The sequence below is a fragment of the Pseudonaja textilis genome, chromosome 2 (assembly GCF_049901715.1).
Source record: "Pseudonaja textilis isolate UNSWEBS1 chromosome 2, rPseTex1.2, whole genome shotgun sequence".
NCBI lineage: Eukaryota > Metazoa > Chordata > Lepidosauria > Squamata > Elapidae > Pseudonaja > Pseudonaja textilis.
The window spans coordinates 64,241,244-64,260,406 of NC_141991.1; the positions used below are offsets into that span (position 1 = coordinate 64,241,244).

At 37.0% G+C, this 19,163-nt stretch overlaps 1 protein-coding gene across 2 annotated transcripts in view; it reads left to right on the forward strand.

The window, feature by feature from the left end:
• RNF123 (ring finger protein 123) overlaps positions 1 to 19,163 on the forward strand; it is a 102,452-nt gene that overhangs the window by 51,405 nt on the left and 31,884 nt on the right. For both annotated transcript variants that reach the window (XM_026725839.2, XM_087924115.1), the window contains exons 32-35: positions 455 to 594; positions 1,016 to 1,204; positions 3,237 to 3,312; positions 6,465 to 6,549. In XM_026725839.2, the coding sequence (XP_026581624.2) occupies positions 455 to 594; positions 1,016 to 1,204; positions 3,237 to 3,312; positions 6,465 to 6,549 (490 nt within the window). The remainder of the gene's footprint in view (positions 1 to 454; positions 595 to 1,015; positions 1,205 to 3,236; positions 3,313 to 6,464; positions 6,550 to 19,163) is intronic.

Here is a 19,163-nt window from a genome sequence, read left to right on the forward strand (position 1 = left end):
CACCATTTCACAGACAAACAACGTTCTTGCATTAAAATTTGTTTCTAGACATCAAAACAGTTCTGCTTGAATAGGAGTAGGAAGGTGAAGAGAAAGGCATAGAAGTCAGAAAAAAAGCAGGTTTTTGGCTCCCTAGATTAAGTTGCTGGTACATATAATTTGCTCTTGTTAGCTCTTTTTTCTTTTCTTCTGCTTTTTCCATTGTCCATTGGAAAATTGTTAAAAGTTTTAACTATTAAAACTATAAAAAGATTTAATAGAAATATTTACTATTAAATAAGTAAAGAGAAAAATGAAGAAAATAAGAAACAAAATGAAACTGCTTATAGTGCAAGATACACACCTGTGAATGCCAAATGTGTTCTAGCTCTTCCCCAAATGTGCGATTGTAGGCTAATGTTTTCCAGCACTTTCTCACAATGAGGCCTTTTTTTTATCTGCTATTTTCTTCCAGAGCCATGTCCATCCACCTTGCTGCAGCGACACATGGCGGATCTGTTGCGTAGTGACCAAGAAATGGCACCTAGTTTCCTCAATAGTGTCCTTAACCAATTAAACTGGGCCTTCTCAGAGTTTATTGGCATGATTCAAGAGGTGAGTCTATGGTCCAGCATAAATATAATTCCAAACAAGTAATAAGATACTGGATAATGAATGCATTTGTCCTTTGTTAGCAGATAGCAAAATCAGCACAAGTTCTTAGGAATGCAGGGATTGAGCCAATTTGCAGATTAGTTGTGCAAAAAATAGATAGTTTGGGTTTGTATGAGAAAGATCCGCGGGATATGACACACAGGGGCCGTAGAGAGGTATGAAAGGGAACAACAAACATCAGCCTTGCTTTAAATGTTCAGATTTTGTTTAATTTATACCTGGGGTACCTAAAATGTTCCATGTGTTATTTTTGCTGATTACTAGCTGAATCAAAATAGTTCAACCTTTCTAGATGTGGTTATTTGTTCTGTGTTTCCCATTTCTTCCATCCCCATTAAGTTGCGTCCTCTTGTCTGGATAGATCCAACAAGCTGCCGAACGCCTAGAAAGAAACTTTGTAGATAGTCGCCAATTGAAAGTGTGTGCAACTTGCTTCGATTTGTCAGTGAGCCTTCTCAGGGTCTTGGAAATGACTGTCACTCTAGCTCCAGAGATCTTTTTGGATTGGAATCGGCCTTCTTCAGAACTATTACTCAGGAGACTTGCACAGGTATTTTTTTTTCTGTGGAATATCAAATACTTCCTGGCACATATACATAATTCAGAAACATACTAATAGTAATGGCCAATTTATGTCACCTTCACAATTTCGCTTCTGAATTACCTCCTAAAAAGTTGTCTCGCTGGTTATTAACAGACTGGAGGATATGTAGGACTACAGGATTTCTTCCTTTCCCCAATAAAATTATTTTTTGCAGCCATTGTAATTTGTTGCGGGCAAGATAAATATCTTACTTTTACACTTCTTATTTGATTCTATTTAGAATAAAAGAGAGAGAGAAATAAGGGGTTCATGGTGCTCTGTGAACTTGGTCGCTTTCTTGCAGATGCTTCATTACCCAAACTAGGTAACATCAGGGGTGGGATTCAACCGGTGTTACTACCGGTTCGGTAATTACGTTTTGTGTGCGCATGTAATACACCATAAGCTGTGCCACTGGGACAGCTGATAAGCATTGCACACGGGTGCGCAGCATTCGAAAAAGCACTTCTTTACTGCTTTTTCAACCTCAGCTGTACCGTGCAAAGCAGCTGAGGTTGAAAAAGCGGGAAATAAAGGTCAAGTAGCAGCCCGGGTGGGCCAAACAGCAGCAGGCACAGAACCGGTTCTGTGTCTGCTGCTCTTCAGAGCTACCGGTTCTATAGAGCCGGGCAGAACTGGTAGCATCCCACCCCTGGGTAACATCATCAGAATAGCTAAGACTAGCACTGATTATGTTATCTAGTTTGAGTAATAATACATCTGCAAGAAAACAACCAAGCTCACAGGACACCAAGGAGCCCACATTACAATCCTGAGCTACACATATTCTCCTTTATCAGAGAAAAGATATACACACATTTAAATGCAGCACAAACCACATTGTACTATATCTTTAAATCTCTGATAAGTCATCCCAATCTCTTTCTCCCTGTTTTTTTCTTTCAGGTGCTATAATGCCTTCTTATATTTACTTAAGGCCTTTAGATCGAAATACATCAGTAAATCATCCTTCTTGCCAAATATAAGAGCATATATAAATATTTCCAGATCCATATATTCAACATGAAGATATAGGGTAGATGGCAATGATGTTTACAGGAAACAAAAGGCATACAAATAAACTGGGATATGTTTGTACAGCCTCCTTTTCCAAATATCTCTGGAAAATTGCTTTGTCATATTGATGATAATGATACAAATTGCTTTGTCATGCACACATGGGTTTGACTGTTCATGTAAAATATTCAGACTATTCTGATATGTTTCCTTGGAGTTTGAATACAGTAAAATCAGCCCAAACAACTTGTGTTTTACATTCCAAAACTGACTAGTTAAAAAAAGGACGAAAGAAACCTCTTGGAAGCAATGCAATTATTTTGGTTTTTAAAACAGCGTGGTCTTTGAGACTCAAGGCAATGTGTCCTTCACACTTGATCTTGTTGGATTCTATTATTTGCTATCCCCAAAGTCCATTATCCAAAAGAACAAAGAGCTAAAAGATTTCTTTCAGTGGAAATTTCTAGAGCATAGATATGATCATAATTTCAGTTTGTCACAGCTGGAGACTCTGATCTGCTGTCACTGTTTCATTAAGAACTAGACATATTTTCTGGACTGTTATGAGGGTTGGTGTCTGCTAATATTATGTTAATATTCATCAAAGGACTTACGGGCATCTGGCCAGTAAATGCTCAGTTCCATTCAATCGCCCCAACTCCACCCCAATAAAAGAGATTACAGGGCCATAAAAAGAAAAACAAAATGATTTAAGGACCTAAATTCAAATAATACAGAGTACTGTGATGCATTCAGGCCTTTACATCCAGGGCTGAGTTTTTAATACTCTTTTGAAGATTGAAAATGCCAGAGAATAAGAATAAGCAACCACCCTTAAATTTCTTGCTCATGCCATTAGCCAAATTCAACATTTCTACTATATGCACAGTGTGAGATTATCTGAGCTTTGCTGTTCAAAGTGTGCAAGCAGAAAGTACTCAACTCTATTCCTGCATTCACTTTTCTTTCCCTTTTCCTGCAGCTATTAAATCAGGTGCTAAATCGTGTAACAGCTGAGCGGAACTTGTTTGACAGAGTGGTGAATCTTCGGCTGCCTGGTAAGCTACCTTTTTTTTTTTTCCTTTTTGCAGTCATCTCCAAAGAAAAATTGTATATTTGTGATAAAATACGTAATTTGGATATCCCAGGATTAAAATGCTTTAGGAAGCAGATGATAAAAAATTCTCTAACTCTAGAGAATCATGTGGAACTTTTCTGCTCAGGCTACATAACATTGGGCTAAATAAGCAGATAATGTAACCTGGCATAGAGTATTTGTAATATTCTTGTTTACTGAAGATATTCCCCTTGGCTCTCCTGCTGCTTGTTAAAATGTGTCTAAGGGTCTTAATCGTTTTTGGGGTCTTCACAAGAAGTTTTCCCACTTCCAGTCCTTGAGGAAAGAAATGAGAATTTACATGAGGAGTAATTCTAGGCTAACCTTTTATCTTAGATTGTCGTCTCAGTGTAATTTACACGATACTTGCTGTCTTTCTCATGGTTCATTAATATAAAGACCCAAGAGGTGCATCTGAAAATGAAAGAGAACATCTAGTCCTTAGGAAAGACTTTATGCTGACTCTCCCTTGTTTTCTCAGTGTGACAGCTATAGGATGTGAGATCTTTTGGCTCTAAACCATTAGAAGAGCCATTAGATGATGGCCATGTGCCTGGCCTACTCAAGGCCAAGAGATCTGTTCTCATAGCAAGAGTTTTAAAATATGAAGTAATCCGTAGGGAAGAAAGATATATTGGGTATGCCCCAAAAGCTAATAGGAATACTATTGAATGTGCATAAGTGCATTTGAATGCAAAACTGTTTTTATATACACTGCTCAAAAATATAAAGGGAAGACAAAAATAAGACATCCTAGATCTGAATGAATGAAATGTTCTTATTAACTACTTTGTTCATTACATAGTTGAATGTGCTGACAACAAACTCATACAAAAATTATCAATGGAAATCAAATTTAGCAACCCATGGAGGTCTGGATTTGGAGTTACACTCAAAATTAAAGTGGAAAAAAACACTACAGGGTGATCCAATTTTGATGTAATGTCCCTAAAGCAAGTCAGAATGAGGCTCAGTAGTGTGTGTGGCCTCCATGTGCCTGTATGACCTCCCTACAATGCCTGGGCATGCTCCTGATGAGGTGGCGGATGGTGGTCTGAGGGATCTCCCCCCACACCTGAACTAAAACATCCCCCAACTCCTGGACAGTCTTTGGTGCAACATGGCGTTGGTGGATGGAGCGAGACATGATGTCCCAGATGTGCACAATTGGATTCAGGTCTGGGGAACGGGCAGGCCAGTCCATAGCATCAATGCCTTCGTCTTGCAGGAAGTGCTGACACACTCCAGCCACATGAGGTCTAGCATTGTCGTGCGTTAGGAGGAACCCAGGGCCAACCGCACCAGCATATGGTCTCACAAGGGATCTGAGGATCTCATCTCGGTACCTAATGGCAGTCAGGCTACCTCTGGCGAGCACATGGAGGGCTGTGTGTCCCCCTAAAGAAATGCCACCCCAAACCATTACTGACCCACTGCCAAACCGGTCATGCTGGAGGATGTTGCAGGCAGCAGAACGTTCTCCACGGTGTCTCCAGACCTTGTCACGTTTGTCACATGTGCTCAGTGTGAACCTGCTTTCATCTGTGAAGAGCACAAGGAGTCAGTGGCAAATTTGCCAATCTTGGTGTTCTCTGGCAAATGCCAAACGTCCTGCACAGTGTTGGGCTGTAAGCACAACCCCCACCTATGGATGTCGGGCCCTCATACCACCATCATGGAGTCTGTTTCTGACCGTTTGAGCAGCCACATGCACATTTGTGGCCCGCTGGAGGTCATTTTGCAGGGCTCTGGCAGTGCTCCTCCTGTCCCTCCTTGCACAAAGGCGGAGGTAGCGGCCCTGATGCTGGGTTGTTGCCCTCCTATGGCCTTCTCCACATCTCCTGATGTACTGGCCTGTCTCCTGGTAGCACCTCCATGCTCTGGACACTACGCTGACAGACACAGCAAACCTTCTTGCCACAGCTCGCATTTATGTGCCATCCTGGATGAGCTGCGCTACCTGAGCCACTTGTGTGGGTTGTAGATTCCGTCTCATGCTACCACTAGAGTGGAAGCACTGCCAGCATTCAAAAGTGACCAAACCATCAGCCAGAAAGCATAGGAACGGAGAAATGGTCTGCGGTCACCATCTGCAGAACCACTCCTTTATTGGGGATGTCTTGCTAACTGCCAATGCTTTCCACCTGTTGTCTCTTCCATTTGCACAACAGCATGTGAAATTGATTGTCCATCAGTGTTGCTACCTAAGTGGACAGTTTGATTTCCTAGAAGTGTGATTGACTTGGAGTTACATTGTGTTGTTTAAGTCTTCCCTTTATTATTTTGAGCAGTGTATTTATAAACAAAAAGTGACATATAGTAAGAAAAAGAAAAGAAAAAGAATGTTTTTAGACATTACAAGTAAAAAATAAAAGCTAATAGAAACAAAAAGTAGAAAGTATAGAAAAGAAGAACCAAAAAGGAAAAATAAGTGTGTGTGTGTGTGTGTGTGTGTGTGTGTGTGTGTATGAAGATATAATTTGTCCCTTTATCACAAGCATAAACAATTTTAGTAACATATCACCAACAAATAACCACTTCTTCCCATATCTCATTTCTTATCTATGAACAGACTGTGTGAGATGGCTGCTGGCCTTTTTACTGAGGCCTTCTTACTGAGGCCACTTTGCAACATCCTCCTAGCCAGGTCTCATTCTTACCTCAGGCTTCCAAAAGTTTCTAAACATCCACTGTTTTGCAGGTTTTTCAGGGTTTTTTTCCCAGGTATCTTTGTAATGCTAGACACCAAGTAGTGATGTTGGTAAAAACGAAGTGTTCTCTCTAGTAATAGTTGCTTGCCTGTTAAAATTTGTGAGGAGAGGATTGTTTTATCTTTTTTAAATGTGTGTGTCCAAAATGGCTCAAAACAGAGAGGAAAAGGAGTTTAGCTAAAGAATAACTGGATAATTTAAAACAATTCCCTAATTGAATCAACCAATAATTACATTCGAGACTCTTACATAATGGTATTACTTGCTGAGGATCTATTCTAGTTTGTCCTTATCTGTGCCTCCATCAGGAGTCATAAAAAAGGCTTTTGGAAAGTCTGCATTAGTATTAATATTTACTTGGAACCTATGTTTTCTTCTGTAGGACTGGAAAGTGTAGACCACTATCCAATCCTTGTTGCTGTGACAGGAATTTTAGTCAAGCTCCTTGTTGATACTGATTTCCAAGGGTAAGTGTTCTGTGGATCGATATATTCATTTCTTGCTTTCCAGTCTGTTTATTTACTAGTTTTATTTAACTGAAATCAGTCACTCTTTAACATGGTTGTGGATCCAGACGTAGTATTTAGTTTATCCTGAACTTCATATGTAGAGTTTATTATAAGGCAGACCAGTTTTCATTATATCTTATACTTCTCAACTAAAATATACATAAAGCTACTTAGGACAGGCAGCTGGGTTAGATTATTTTGGGATTCACTTCCATTTTTATGAAATGTAGAAAAATGTTTTCTATTTTGCACATTACCTTCTCTTGTTGTTTTTCTAAAGAGAATGGCATTTAGGAAAAGTTTTGCCTGAAGACAGAGAAAGGCTATATTTCCCCCTTTGTGAGGTTGTGGCAATGATGTTTCTCATATACCTGTTAAGTGTGTCTTCCTTTACTTTCCTAAGTTGGGCTCTTTTGTGTTAGTAGAAGCAAATACATTAGATTAGGGAGTTTTTATTTCCTGGAAGGCACTTTTGGAATTTTAGCCAGCACCTTGCTTAAGATCAGCCCTGCTACCTGCAAGAGAAGGAGAGAAGAAACAGATTTCATGCAGCTGCCTGATAAAATGGGTAGGGGTGGGGAGAGTGGCCAAAATGACACCTTGATATAGTGAGGAAATCAGAATGTAAGTGAAGAGAACTGAGAATGATCCAGTAAAGGGAACACAGAAGCGAGGAGACCAAGATCACCTCAGAATTGGCCACAGTTCATCTGTAGCATGTTGGATATTGGATAAGTGTTCCCATAGCTTCTCAAGTCATCTAGTTGGGAAATGAAAATGTTGAAAAAACCTGTAGCGGGCCAACACCCCTGTCATCCGTATTCTGTTTTCTTTTTGAAAAAAATCAGTTGCTGCATGAGGAACAGCAAAGTTGTCCCTTAGCACATTTCATATTAACTACTTCTCTGCAGAATTCAAAATGTATTTTCAACTGTTTATCTTTCAAAGACCCAGTTTGTCTGGGAATGCATTAATGTGGATGAACCCTTTGCCCACGTAGAAAGCTTTTTCTTTCTGCTTCATTGTTTTGCTATAGTACCTTAAGCCAATTTAGAAACTTATCTCCTGGTTTCTAGCTGGAGTAAGATCCTAGCTTCTTTTGAATCTGCTTTTCAAAATTTAAATGGAATTGTCATGAAATACGAGAATGGCCTTGAGTGATGAGAGGGAGGAATGCTGCCTAGAAAACAACCAGCCTTCAGTGGCTTAACAGTCAGAGGGAAAAAATAAAGAAGGACCAGCACTTCCTGTTTAAACAACAGTTGAAAGTGGTTGTGGGAGAGATATTTCCTATCTTGTTTACTTGGGAGGGCTGACAGGAATCTGTAAAGATTTCCAGGATTAATTCCAGCATAGCAAGAAGATGGTGCAAAGCTTGTTCTGATCTTGGCTTGTATGATTATCTCAGTGATTCCAAATATTTGATCAGTGAAATTTTATTAAAGCAACAACGAAGATAAATATGAATTGTTTTTATACAGCTGTTAAATACAAAAGGGTTCATGCTTGCTAATAGTTAATTATGAAATTGACTTGACTTAATTAGGCTGTTAACATACAGATTTTAAACTGTTATCTATGTAATAATTAGTTCATTTTTTACTTTTATCCTGTAGCTCTAGCCACCATGGAGTTGTGATTTAAAAAAAATATATGATACAAAATGATATAGGGGGAACTCTTAAAGAACTCAAACAAATGTGAAATGCACTCCTAGTAAACAGTTATAAGATCAGTTCTTCAAACTTGTTACTTGGCATATTTGGGGGTAAAGTTCCTTTTTAGAATGCCTGAAGCATAATCCATGAGAAACTTTAATTTCATGTTTGCCTGTTTCGTTTAGCTCTCCAGATAGCGACCAACAACTGAGCCCAATCTGGCTAGGCATTCGGTTCTGTCTCTTAAATTATTTCTGACCCTCTGTTTCCTCACCAGTGCTTTCCAGATAGGCACAAATCAGCCTATTTATATCCCTTCCTGTGGTCAAAGCAGTGAATATCCCTAAGGCTAATTGTGCCAAGCACCTTTTTATACTTCCTATATAAAAAAAGAGATTTTCATTTCAAGCATAATATAACAAAGACATTTAGACTAGTCAAATGTAAACAAAGGAAGATGTCACCAGGTCATATATTTATATATGCTTTCTATATATATTTTGTACTACCAGTATTCATTCATTCATTCATTCATTTATTCATTCATTCTCTCCCCCCTCTCTCTACTCACCCACCCATTTCATATATGTATGTATATAAAACTGGGTATAATACATGAGGACTGTTATTAAGAGTATAGTGCTATATCATCTCTTCAAAATACCTCCTGCTTATCTGTCTATTTGATGAAGGAATCTAGGCAACATAAATGAAGGGAGAAAACAAGTTTGTAATTTGGCTCCACAAGTAATTGTTTTCTTGCAGTGCTGGGTATTTTGCTGATGAACTTTTCTATTTCTTTGGATGAAAGAGATCTAATTAGTAATGGCATATTTGGTTATTCAGCAAAATCAAGAAAAAAGAAAAAAAACCCTATTATGAGTCCTTTATTTCTTAATTCCACTAAGAAATCAATTAAAACTGGTCCAAAGCTGAGCCATGGTATACATCAAGGGTCTTCAAACTTGGCAAGTTTAAGACTTATGGACTTCAACTCCCAGAATTCCTGAGCTAACATGACTGGAGGAAGAATTCTGGGAGTTGAATCCACAAGTCTTAAAGCTGTCAAGTTTGAAGACTCCTGGTATACACTCTCAGTTTAATATGTTTAAGGAATGTATACTACAAACTGAAAACGTATTGAAGGCAGTTAAGTGAAGAAAGTATTGTTCGGTACCATATTTCAATAATGACTGTCATTTATTTATCTGTCATATTCTTATATCACACACTCCTGGCCAAGCATGCAACAATGTGATTAGAGAGGTGCAGGAGCCATGTGATAGAACCTTAGATGGATATTAGATAGATTCAATTTCAGTTTATGTATGTGACATTGAGAAAATAGTTGTCACAGGACAGATGGCAGAAAAGATTAGGCTTTCTCAATGTAATTATGAACTTCCAGTAATGGATACAATTGTAAATTATACAAAAACAGTGCTTCATTATGATAGATCAGAGAAATAAAATGTTTTTTGCTTTGGGAGAGACAAAATAAGCCTAGGCTCATGCTCAATAAACCCTACAATACTCTTACCATATTTTGTAGAGTACTTGAAGCATTCTTAGTATTTTTGACTTATTTGTGGTTGGACTCAAAGTTAATATTATTATGTGAGGTATACTCGTAACTACTTTTTTAAAATTTGCATCTTCTGAAAAATATTTATCATGGGCTTAAGCCTGTAAAAGAAATTGGATGAATCTTTTTTTAATTGAAAAATGACTTTTCAATCTGCAGAACTTTGTTTCTTTGTTTCAAAAATACGTTTTGAAGAGATTGCTCTAATTATTATATTATTCCTCCATTAGACTGTTTACAGGATGTTAAAATGGATATTTTCAATAGCTTTCTATGCTTTGGAAATCCCAATCTACTTCTTCCTTCCTGGGTTACAGAGGAGCTGTTAAGAGCTATGTTTTCCATTAACCCAGGTGGAAGGCAAGATGTTAATGTTGGGATGCAGATACCTGATTTTCTATGTTTTTCCTTGATTCCTTACAATGATGTTGGAAATTTTAATTACTTTTTATAGGGGATACTGCTAATTCAAATGAATTTTAAAATGATGTTTTGATTGCTACCTTCTCAGAGCATTCAGAAATTAGTGTCATACAAATATAGTAAGTAAATAAATAATTTCAGTCAAGGTTTAGACTTTGTGTTAAATGTTAACTGAATATTCATAAGTTAATTTCTAATCTTCTGGTTCAGAGGAGAAAAGAAAAATATTGTGGTTGAATGATTTGATATCAAGGTAGTATTGTCAAGAGGGAACTGGTTTCTGGGCTACTGGTATTGGATGGATTATGCCTCAGAAGGTTTAGCAAAAAGAGGGATTTCCGGTTTGAGCCTCTTCGTGGACAGACCGAAACCACGATCGTGCGTGGTTTCGATCCGTGCTCGTCGCTGGAGTGCCCCAAGCCAGCTGGTTTCAGGGCTAAGCCATCCCGTAGAGGTGGTGAAGAGAGGGGAGACTGCCAGCAGGGTTGAGGAGAGCCGCATCTCTCCTCCTCAGCTGGCCATTACTCCCTTTCCCGAAGGCGGTTGCAGCGGTGGTCAGAAATGGCCACCTCAAAGAAGAACTCGACCAGAAAAGAATGTGCAGGAGGAAGATAAGAAGAGAAAGTTTTGGTTGACCGGGTTAAACTGCAAAAGCAACAACTAAGGTACCCTTAAACTAAAAAAAAAAAGTAACATTGTTCCCAAAGAAGATTTTGAAGCAGAGAAGGAGAAAGAAAGGGGAAAGGATTTGGGTTTTTTTTCTTCTCTCCTTTTCCCTATACTGACAGCTAAGTGATCTAAATAAGAAATTGGGAAGAAATCCACTTTGACATTAATATGCATTTAAGCTGAAAATAAAATGTCAAAGGGATAATAAAGATTTCTGGATACTTAAAACCTTTTAAAAGCAGGAAAGGAGAGAAAAAGAATAAAAGGGCAGGATCTGGAAAAAAGTGAGGAGACTGCCTGGAATTAAAAGGAACTTACAGTAAAACCTCAACAAGACTTCTAAAAGATACATAGATACATTTTAACAGAAACTTGGCTACAAAATAGTAGAACCCCAGGAAGAGAAAGTGGAAAAAAGAAGCATGAAGAAACAGCTTGGGAGTATTTGGATTATTTGGTGATCTCTGGATTTTTGGTTATTGCATTTGAATTACTAAAATCAATCAGGTGGTTGTTTAAAAGTGTTTTAAAATGGCACTACTTTTAGATGAATTGAAAATGGAACTTAAAAAGTACAAAGAAGATGCACAAGAAGGGAGAGGTTCTTTTGGCTTCGTATTTCAATTCTTAGAAATGGAGATCTCTAACTATGAGAAACAACAAGAAATGCCTGCAGAACAAGAAGACTGGGACAAAGAAGAAGGCATCTTTAACGAACAAGTAATTTTATGTGGGGGGAAAAAAGGAAAGGGGGGAAAGAGAATGAAAAGTTTAAGATTTGAAAAAACAACCAAGAAAAGGAATAATAACTTGAAAAATAAGTATAATATTAGAAAGCAACAGAAGAGAGGAACACAGAAGAGAGAACTAGAACTAGAGAGACAAGGGGGTAAAAAGGGGAGGGAGAAGAAGAGAGGGAAGAAGGAAAGGAAAAGAAGTTATAAAGGACAGAAACAAGATATGGAGAAACAGGGCCTATTTAGAGATAATGGGTGAAAATTTAATTGAAAAAGGGATTCTGCAAAGGTATATAAAATAGTATTGTTATATTAGAAATAGAAATAATTTTAGAAAATATGATTAAAATGATGGATAAAATAGTTATTGTAATCTAGTGAAATGTTTGTTAATAAATAAAGGAAATAAAACAAATGAGAGAATTGAATTAGGAAAGGATGGGAACATTTTAATTATTTAATGTTTTATAAAATATAAGGGAAGAGAAATAGGGGAAAAAATCAATTACGGAAAGCTTATAAGTATTCCCAAGGAAGTATGATTATTTAATTGAAAAGTAATGTTAAAGATGTTAAGACTTTAATGAATATTAATGATAGAATTGAATTGGAATGGAATGAGTGTTTTAATTACATATATTTATGATCACTTTTTAAGAATATAGTGTGTATTTTAAGAATGTACCAAGCAGAATTCAATTGGAAGTTATGTATTATGTTGGATGTTATAACCTCAAGGTATATATTGAAGCTTAAATAAGAGTTGAATGGATAAAATTAAAAGATATAAAGGTATCATACTCCAATTAGTAACTACAGGAGAAAATTTGTTTAATGAGAAAAGAAAATATGAAATTGAAACAGGACAGACAAAAGTATAAATATAATGATTTGAATTGATATGAGATAATTAAAATAAAATTGAGAAAATTAAGAGAGGAGAAAAACTATGTAGAAATTGTAAACAGTAATAAGATGTAGAATAGAACATAAAAGTGAGCATGAAATTGAGTTTGTGTCTGTATGAAGAAGTGTAACCCGGGACCATGCTATTTTCAAAAAAAGATATTTTATATGTATTTTTTTTGTGAAAACCCAAATAAAATTTTCAAAAAAAAAAGGTTTAGCAAAAAGTATATTCAACCATATCAGGAGTTGATCAGGAGTTATTGACTGAATGGTTTGATTTGTCCCCAATACAGTCACAGGCAGATCAAAACAAATTGTGTACAGTCTTAAGAACATGAATATGATAGTTTTTAATTAATTTCTAATATCTTACAACAAGTTAACAACAATTAAAAATACCTAAAAACCAATATGCAAGCATGTAAAACTTTCCATAATCTATTTAAAAGATATAAAATCATGACCAGCAGAAGAATTCATTGTACATCAGCTCAATACAGCCATTATAAGAGCTGCCCATTTAAGTTTTTAAAAATAACTTTTTAAATAAGCTGTGAGAATAACATATTTCAGCAAAACATAAGATCATATATTTTAATTTGTGAATTAAGTATGGGCTAAATGGATGCATTGCTAGATCAAAAATCACACTCTAAAAGTATTTATCAATGATTCCTTAATCACACTAGAGCTGAGTCTCAAATTTCTAAAAAAATTATTTCTAGAACTCTGCTTTTCAATATTTAATGACTCGGTTGAATAGATAAAAGAAATGCCTTTTAAATTTTCAAGACACAAAATTTGATGGTTTGGCTAATAGAGTCACTTCAAATTACAAGATGGGCAGCAAATAAATTTGACAAGAATACTAAGATCCCTAAAAGACAGAAATTAAAAAATAAATACTATTATATTAGAGAATGGACAGAAAAAAGTAACATGAAATTTAATAGTGATAGATGCAAAGTTTTCATTTAGGAAACAAAACTCAAATACCAACATAGGATGAAGGCTGCCTGATTTGGTAATAATTTTTATGAAAATAATAATGTTGGAATAGTAATTAAGTAAAAAATTCATATTGAATCCCACTTCATGCCATTCATGCTTTTTCTAGATTTTGTTGTTCTCACTTCACCAATTGTAAATTGAAATATGATATGGCTGCAAAAAAGGCAAGTGCAGTTGTGAAGAGAAATGGTTTACAAATCAAAGAAATAAGGGTTTCATTCTACTTTAGTTTGACCCAGTCTTAAATATTGTATCCTATTTGAACACTGTTGATGTAAAAATAATTCAGGTTTTATAAATCTCTTTTCATATGACTATTTCTAGACCTTAATCACCATCATTATTCTTGAAGTATATTTCATTTTTTTCTGAATTCTTCTTACTATTGCAATCTTACTATAAGATGCAGTATTTAAGGCTGGGTCTTCAATAAAAAAAACTGGAGAGGGACTGTCAGGAACTGGCTTTCTTAAGAAACAGTAAGAATATGTTCCTGCTGTACAAAGATCCTGCTACTATTGCCAACTCTATTGTATCAAATCTTTTCCTGACTTCTTGATTTGGAACTCTTCTGTTTATTTTAGCAACATAACTTAGTGGAATGTGGGGAGATTTGGATCAACATGTGGATTTTAAATTTAAGTAGTGTTTATTGTTCAATGTAAAGGAATAAACTGAAGTTAGCATTTCTCTGTATTGAAGTAAATTACAAGCTGGCTATTGATAAAAAGTTATTTTTAGAATACCTCTACATATCCTTTATTCCTCAAACTTGGTTGTTCAGCTTCTGTTAAGATCATATTTGCATAGGGTTATATACTGTATTACAGAAAGTCCTTGCTTAGTGACCATTTGTTCAGCAACCATTTGAAGTTACAATGGTGTTGAATGAATGGCAGTTACGATCAGTCCTCAAAGGTATAACTAATGCCAGTAGTCTACCCATTGTCAGGTGATCAAAATTTGGGTCCACATCTACGACCAGAGAATACAACTTCCTTCACCTATTTTCCCACTATCTCCACTCTTTCACTGCCCCATACCACTGCCACTGCCTGTCCCATCCGTGCCAACATTTGCTGTTTTGTTTCTCTTACTTCTGACAAAGGGTGTGTGGTTAAATCAGCTGCTGATCCTTCACAACATCTCATGATGCCTCTACATATAGGCCTCTCAGAGGCCTCACTATAGGCCAGCAGCTCCCCTGGCCAGGTGTACAGGGGAGATAAGAGGAAGTAGAGGCCAATGTTATAGGTTGTGACAATCTCATCTGCTGAAGGGCACTTTCTGGGGCTGTCAGGGAAAGAGACCTGGGACGGGGCCAGCAGTTCGTGCAATTCAGGAGAAGTGTGAGGTCTTCACCTAACAATAGTTTCATATCCAGATTATGGATTTCAACTGGCATTTGGATGAACTTAGTGAGGAGCGGGATGCTGGACTAAATAAAATATTGGCCCGAGTGTGGAGTGCTATTTTGAAACTTGTTCCTATCATTCACTTTGAGAAGGACATTTGAAGATTGGTGTCATGCCTTTACTTGGCAGACTGACAACTGCAACTTCTCCTCAACGTGACAACAACAAAGCATGGAATTATTGTTTCTATATGCCTGCAAAAAGAATCCAGGGACCCCATGGCTTTCTTTTAGAGCCTATCCAGTCATAGCCAATGATAGGAAGAGTCACTGTTGACTTTCATGGGAATTGTTAGGAAGGTTGGGAGTTTCCAGTTTGGGCTACGGAGCTAGCAGTTACAGTTATAGTCAAAGTTATAGCCAAAATTAGAAATGGCAGTTTCCTCACAAGACACAGAATCTAGTTCCCATAGCCAACAGCAACCTGATCTAGATCCTTGTGTGAAGCATAACTATTTCCTCTTGTGAAGCGATACCAAAAAGGGGACTATCAAGTTTGATTCCATCAAAATACATTTACAAACCATCTACTCGTGAAGTGAGGGGAAGGGGACACGGATGGGAATAACTCTGCTTTTTTTTTTCTCTTAGTAAAAATGTAAGTGGTGTTATGCTGACCCATTAATATAATGTGCATGCAATTTAGAAACTCTAGACTTGGCAGTGATTTGAATGTTTGATTGTTGTGTTTTGTTTTCTGAGAGAAGCCATGGTGCATTCCTAAGGGAATGCCATTAAACATTCAGTTCGAATTAAAAAATGGCTTTTTTATTGATGTGGTTCTAGTTTAAAAATTGAAGTATTTAAAAAAAACAAATCGCTTGAAGCTCCAGAAATTTGCCTCAAGTGCAGCTATTGGCGTTAAAGCTACTAGGAATATTGTTACAAAACTATTGACATTATTGATGCCAGTAGGCCTGGGGCTGAAGCAGATGGAGGAGTGCCAGGCTAAAGGATTTCAAGCAATAATATTCAATCTCATGCCACTCATGCATTTTCTAGATTTTATTTTGTTCTCACTTATTGGAGAGTAAGTTTATGCCAAAAGGGGGAAAAAATGAAATGTATTATAAAATTTCGTGGAAGATAATGTTTTTACTTGTCTTGTGTTTAATATTATTTAAAGGTTTGGGAGTACATAATAGTATACTGTATGGAATGAGTCCTACAACAAACAAATGTGCAGATTCATACTGGGGTTAAGAGAGGAGAAATGTGCCCTCCTGTGGTGAAAGAAAGTATAAATTAGGGGAGAGCAGACTTCATATTTTGCTGAACCTCCCAACTTCTCTCCTCCAGACTTTGGTGCAACTGGCATGTACTCTGAAAGAATTCTGAGCCCAGGAAATTGTTTTGAGATCAGAATGGAGCTAATGCCGTCATTTGTCCACACAAAGTTCCATTTGCTGTTACCGTCTGCCTCCCCACAATAGATGCGCTCAGCTATGGCAATGCAGGTAGTCCTCGACTTACAACCATAATTGAGCCCCAAATTTCTGTTGCTAAGTGAGACAGTTGTTAAGAGAGTTTTGCCCCATTTTATGACCTTTCTTGCCACAGTTGTTAAGTGAATCATTGCGGTTGTTAAATTAACACGGTTATTCAGTGAATCTGGCTTCCCCATTGACTTTGCTTGTCAGGAAGTTGCAAAAGGAGATCACATGACCCCAGGACTCTGCAACTATAATAAATATGAGTCAGTTGCCAAGCATGTGAATTTTGATCATGTGACCATGGGATGCTGCAATGGTCATAAGTGTGAGAAAGAGTCATTGGTCACTTTTTACAGAGATGTAACTTTAAATGGTCACTGAATGAACTGTTGTAAGTCGAGGACTAACTATATTTTCTGGTTGCTTCTGTTGAACCCTTGGAAGTAAAGAAAATCCTTGGATGGGTAGGAGTTCTTTAATAAATTATTGGGGGGGCGGGGAGAATGAGCAACAAACTGATTTACATAAACGTTTGCTGCTGAAAGCAAAGTAGACTCTGGCGAAGCCTTTCAACTCAGAGCTGAAATAATTTTTCCTAAAATAATACTGAACTTTGAAACTCAGCTTGGAAATTATGTCAGGGCATTTCTTTCTGCCTGCTTCACTGAATCAGTTTGGCATATCAGTGCTTGTACCTAGAGTACAAATTGATGAAGAGCAAACTTAGTCCCATTATTAAAAAATTATGAAGACAAAATACCTGGGAATCTGCTGTCTACTTAGTTTAATATCTCTGTTGGGTAAGGTACAAAAATAGACTGTCAAGCAACATGGCCCAAACACTTGGAAAAGAATACTGCTTTGGTAATAGCAGTGAGAACAAATTGTATCAAGCTAACCCTTATCTCTTTTAATGGCATTGGGACTGGCTTGATAGACCAAGCATTCAAGGGACTGCTGTGGATGCTGAGTGCTTTGAATTCAGTAAAGTGTTTGACAAGGTCTGTCATGTGAGGAAGATGAAAAAATGTGACTGCACAGTACTGCAATTTGCTGGGCTTGCAGCTAGTAAAACAGTCGCTCCTGCATTGTCCTAGAGAGAAATTTCAAGTTGAGGCTCTGTGCTCAGCCCAGTGTTGTTCAGCATCTATATAAATAAGTTAGAGAATGAAATAAAATGGATGGTTATCTGACTTGCCACTGATATTAAGTTGGGGATGGGCAAGTACCTTGGAACACAATACCTGTATTTAGAATGACTTAGCAAGTTTGAATGCATCCAATACAATAATGGCCACTTATGAGGCGTATAAAGGCCTGCTGCATCTGCATAGGGAAAAAAGTGTGGGTGAAGAATCTAGAAGTACTAATGAACTTACCACCTGAGCATGAGCAAACATGATGCAGTGACTATAAAGATCAATGTACTCTTGAACTGCATTAACAGAATCCCTAATGGCTTTGTGATTACAAGACGTATTAACAGCTCCACTGTGTTCTGTGCTGGCTGCACTGCACTTGGGGTGGTGCTCCATCCAGTTTTTCTCTCTGTGCTTTCAAAGGACATAGATAAGCTGGAGTAGGTTCAGAGAACATTTATCAGGATAAAAAGTACCATGGTACCCCGGTACTCGACTGCTTTGAAACTCGTCGAATTTGGTACTTCAAATGCGAAAATTTTGTCCCAGTAATTGTAATGTGCAAGCTAGAACATGTCAGTGTCATTTGCCTCGTGACTAATACATTATTCCTTATGAGAAAAAATTTGTTTGGTACTCATCGTTTTCAGTACTTGTTGCGCCTCCTGGAACCATTTAACAGTAAAGTACTGAGGTACCACTGAATCTGGAAACCAAGCCCTGTGAGGGACATTTAAAGGAATTAGGCATGTTTAACCTGCATAAGAAAAGACTAAGGAGGTATGGTATTGGTTTATATCTAAAAATCGCCAGATGCAAAAATCAGTGGTTCTGTTCTCCACTGATACTGAGATCATCAGGCTGAAATTAAAAAAAAAATCAGATGAATCATTGGAAGGAATTTAATGTTTGTAAGAAGATGATAGCATTGATTACAGTTTATAAGTTTCTTTACAGCACTATTTAATGATACTTATTAGTCCTATCATGTATTTGTATAAACAGGTATACATACCACTCTTGGCATTGAAATGAACAGTACTAGGATTTACAAATACTATAAGTCTGTACTGAGATTCTTTGTGTTTGCTACCTCTTCAGAAAATACACTAGCTCACACTTGAGAGTGGGTGGTTTTGAAGTAACAGTTGATGGAATATGGTCTTGGATCCTCTTATACATTTTCTCTCTCTCTCTCTCTCTCTCTCTCTCTCTCTCTGCTTTTGACTACCTTGTGTGAGGAAAAAGAAACATTGACATATGTTTTAGGTAAGAGTGAGAAAAAAGTGAACAGGATATAAAACATGGTTTCTAAATACTTGTTTTGAAAAGAGGTTTTTTAAAAATAATTCTGCTGTTTTGAAATATTTTGTTATTTTGAAATGTTACGTTCCCTGCCACATGAGGAACACTTGCTACTTTTCTTAAGAACCACATCTTACAGCACTTTGTTTTAGGAAAAACGACATTGGTGTATACTGGAAAGCTGGGAAATTTTAGGCCAGGGATGAACAGATTTTTTTTAAAAAAAACTTTCCTTTTGTAGATTAAATTGTTCGTTGGAGGCACATTGTGTGGGGGTGAAAAAATGATA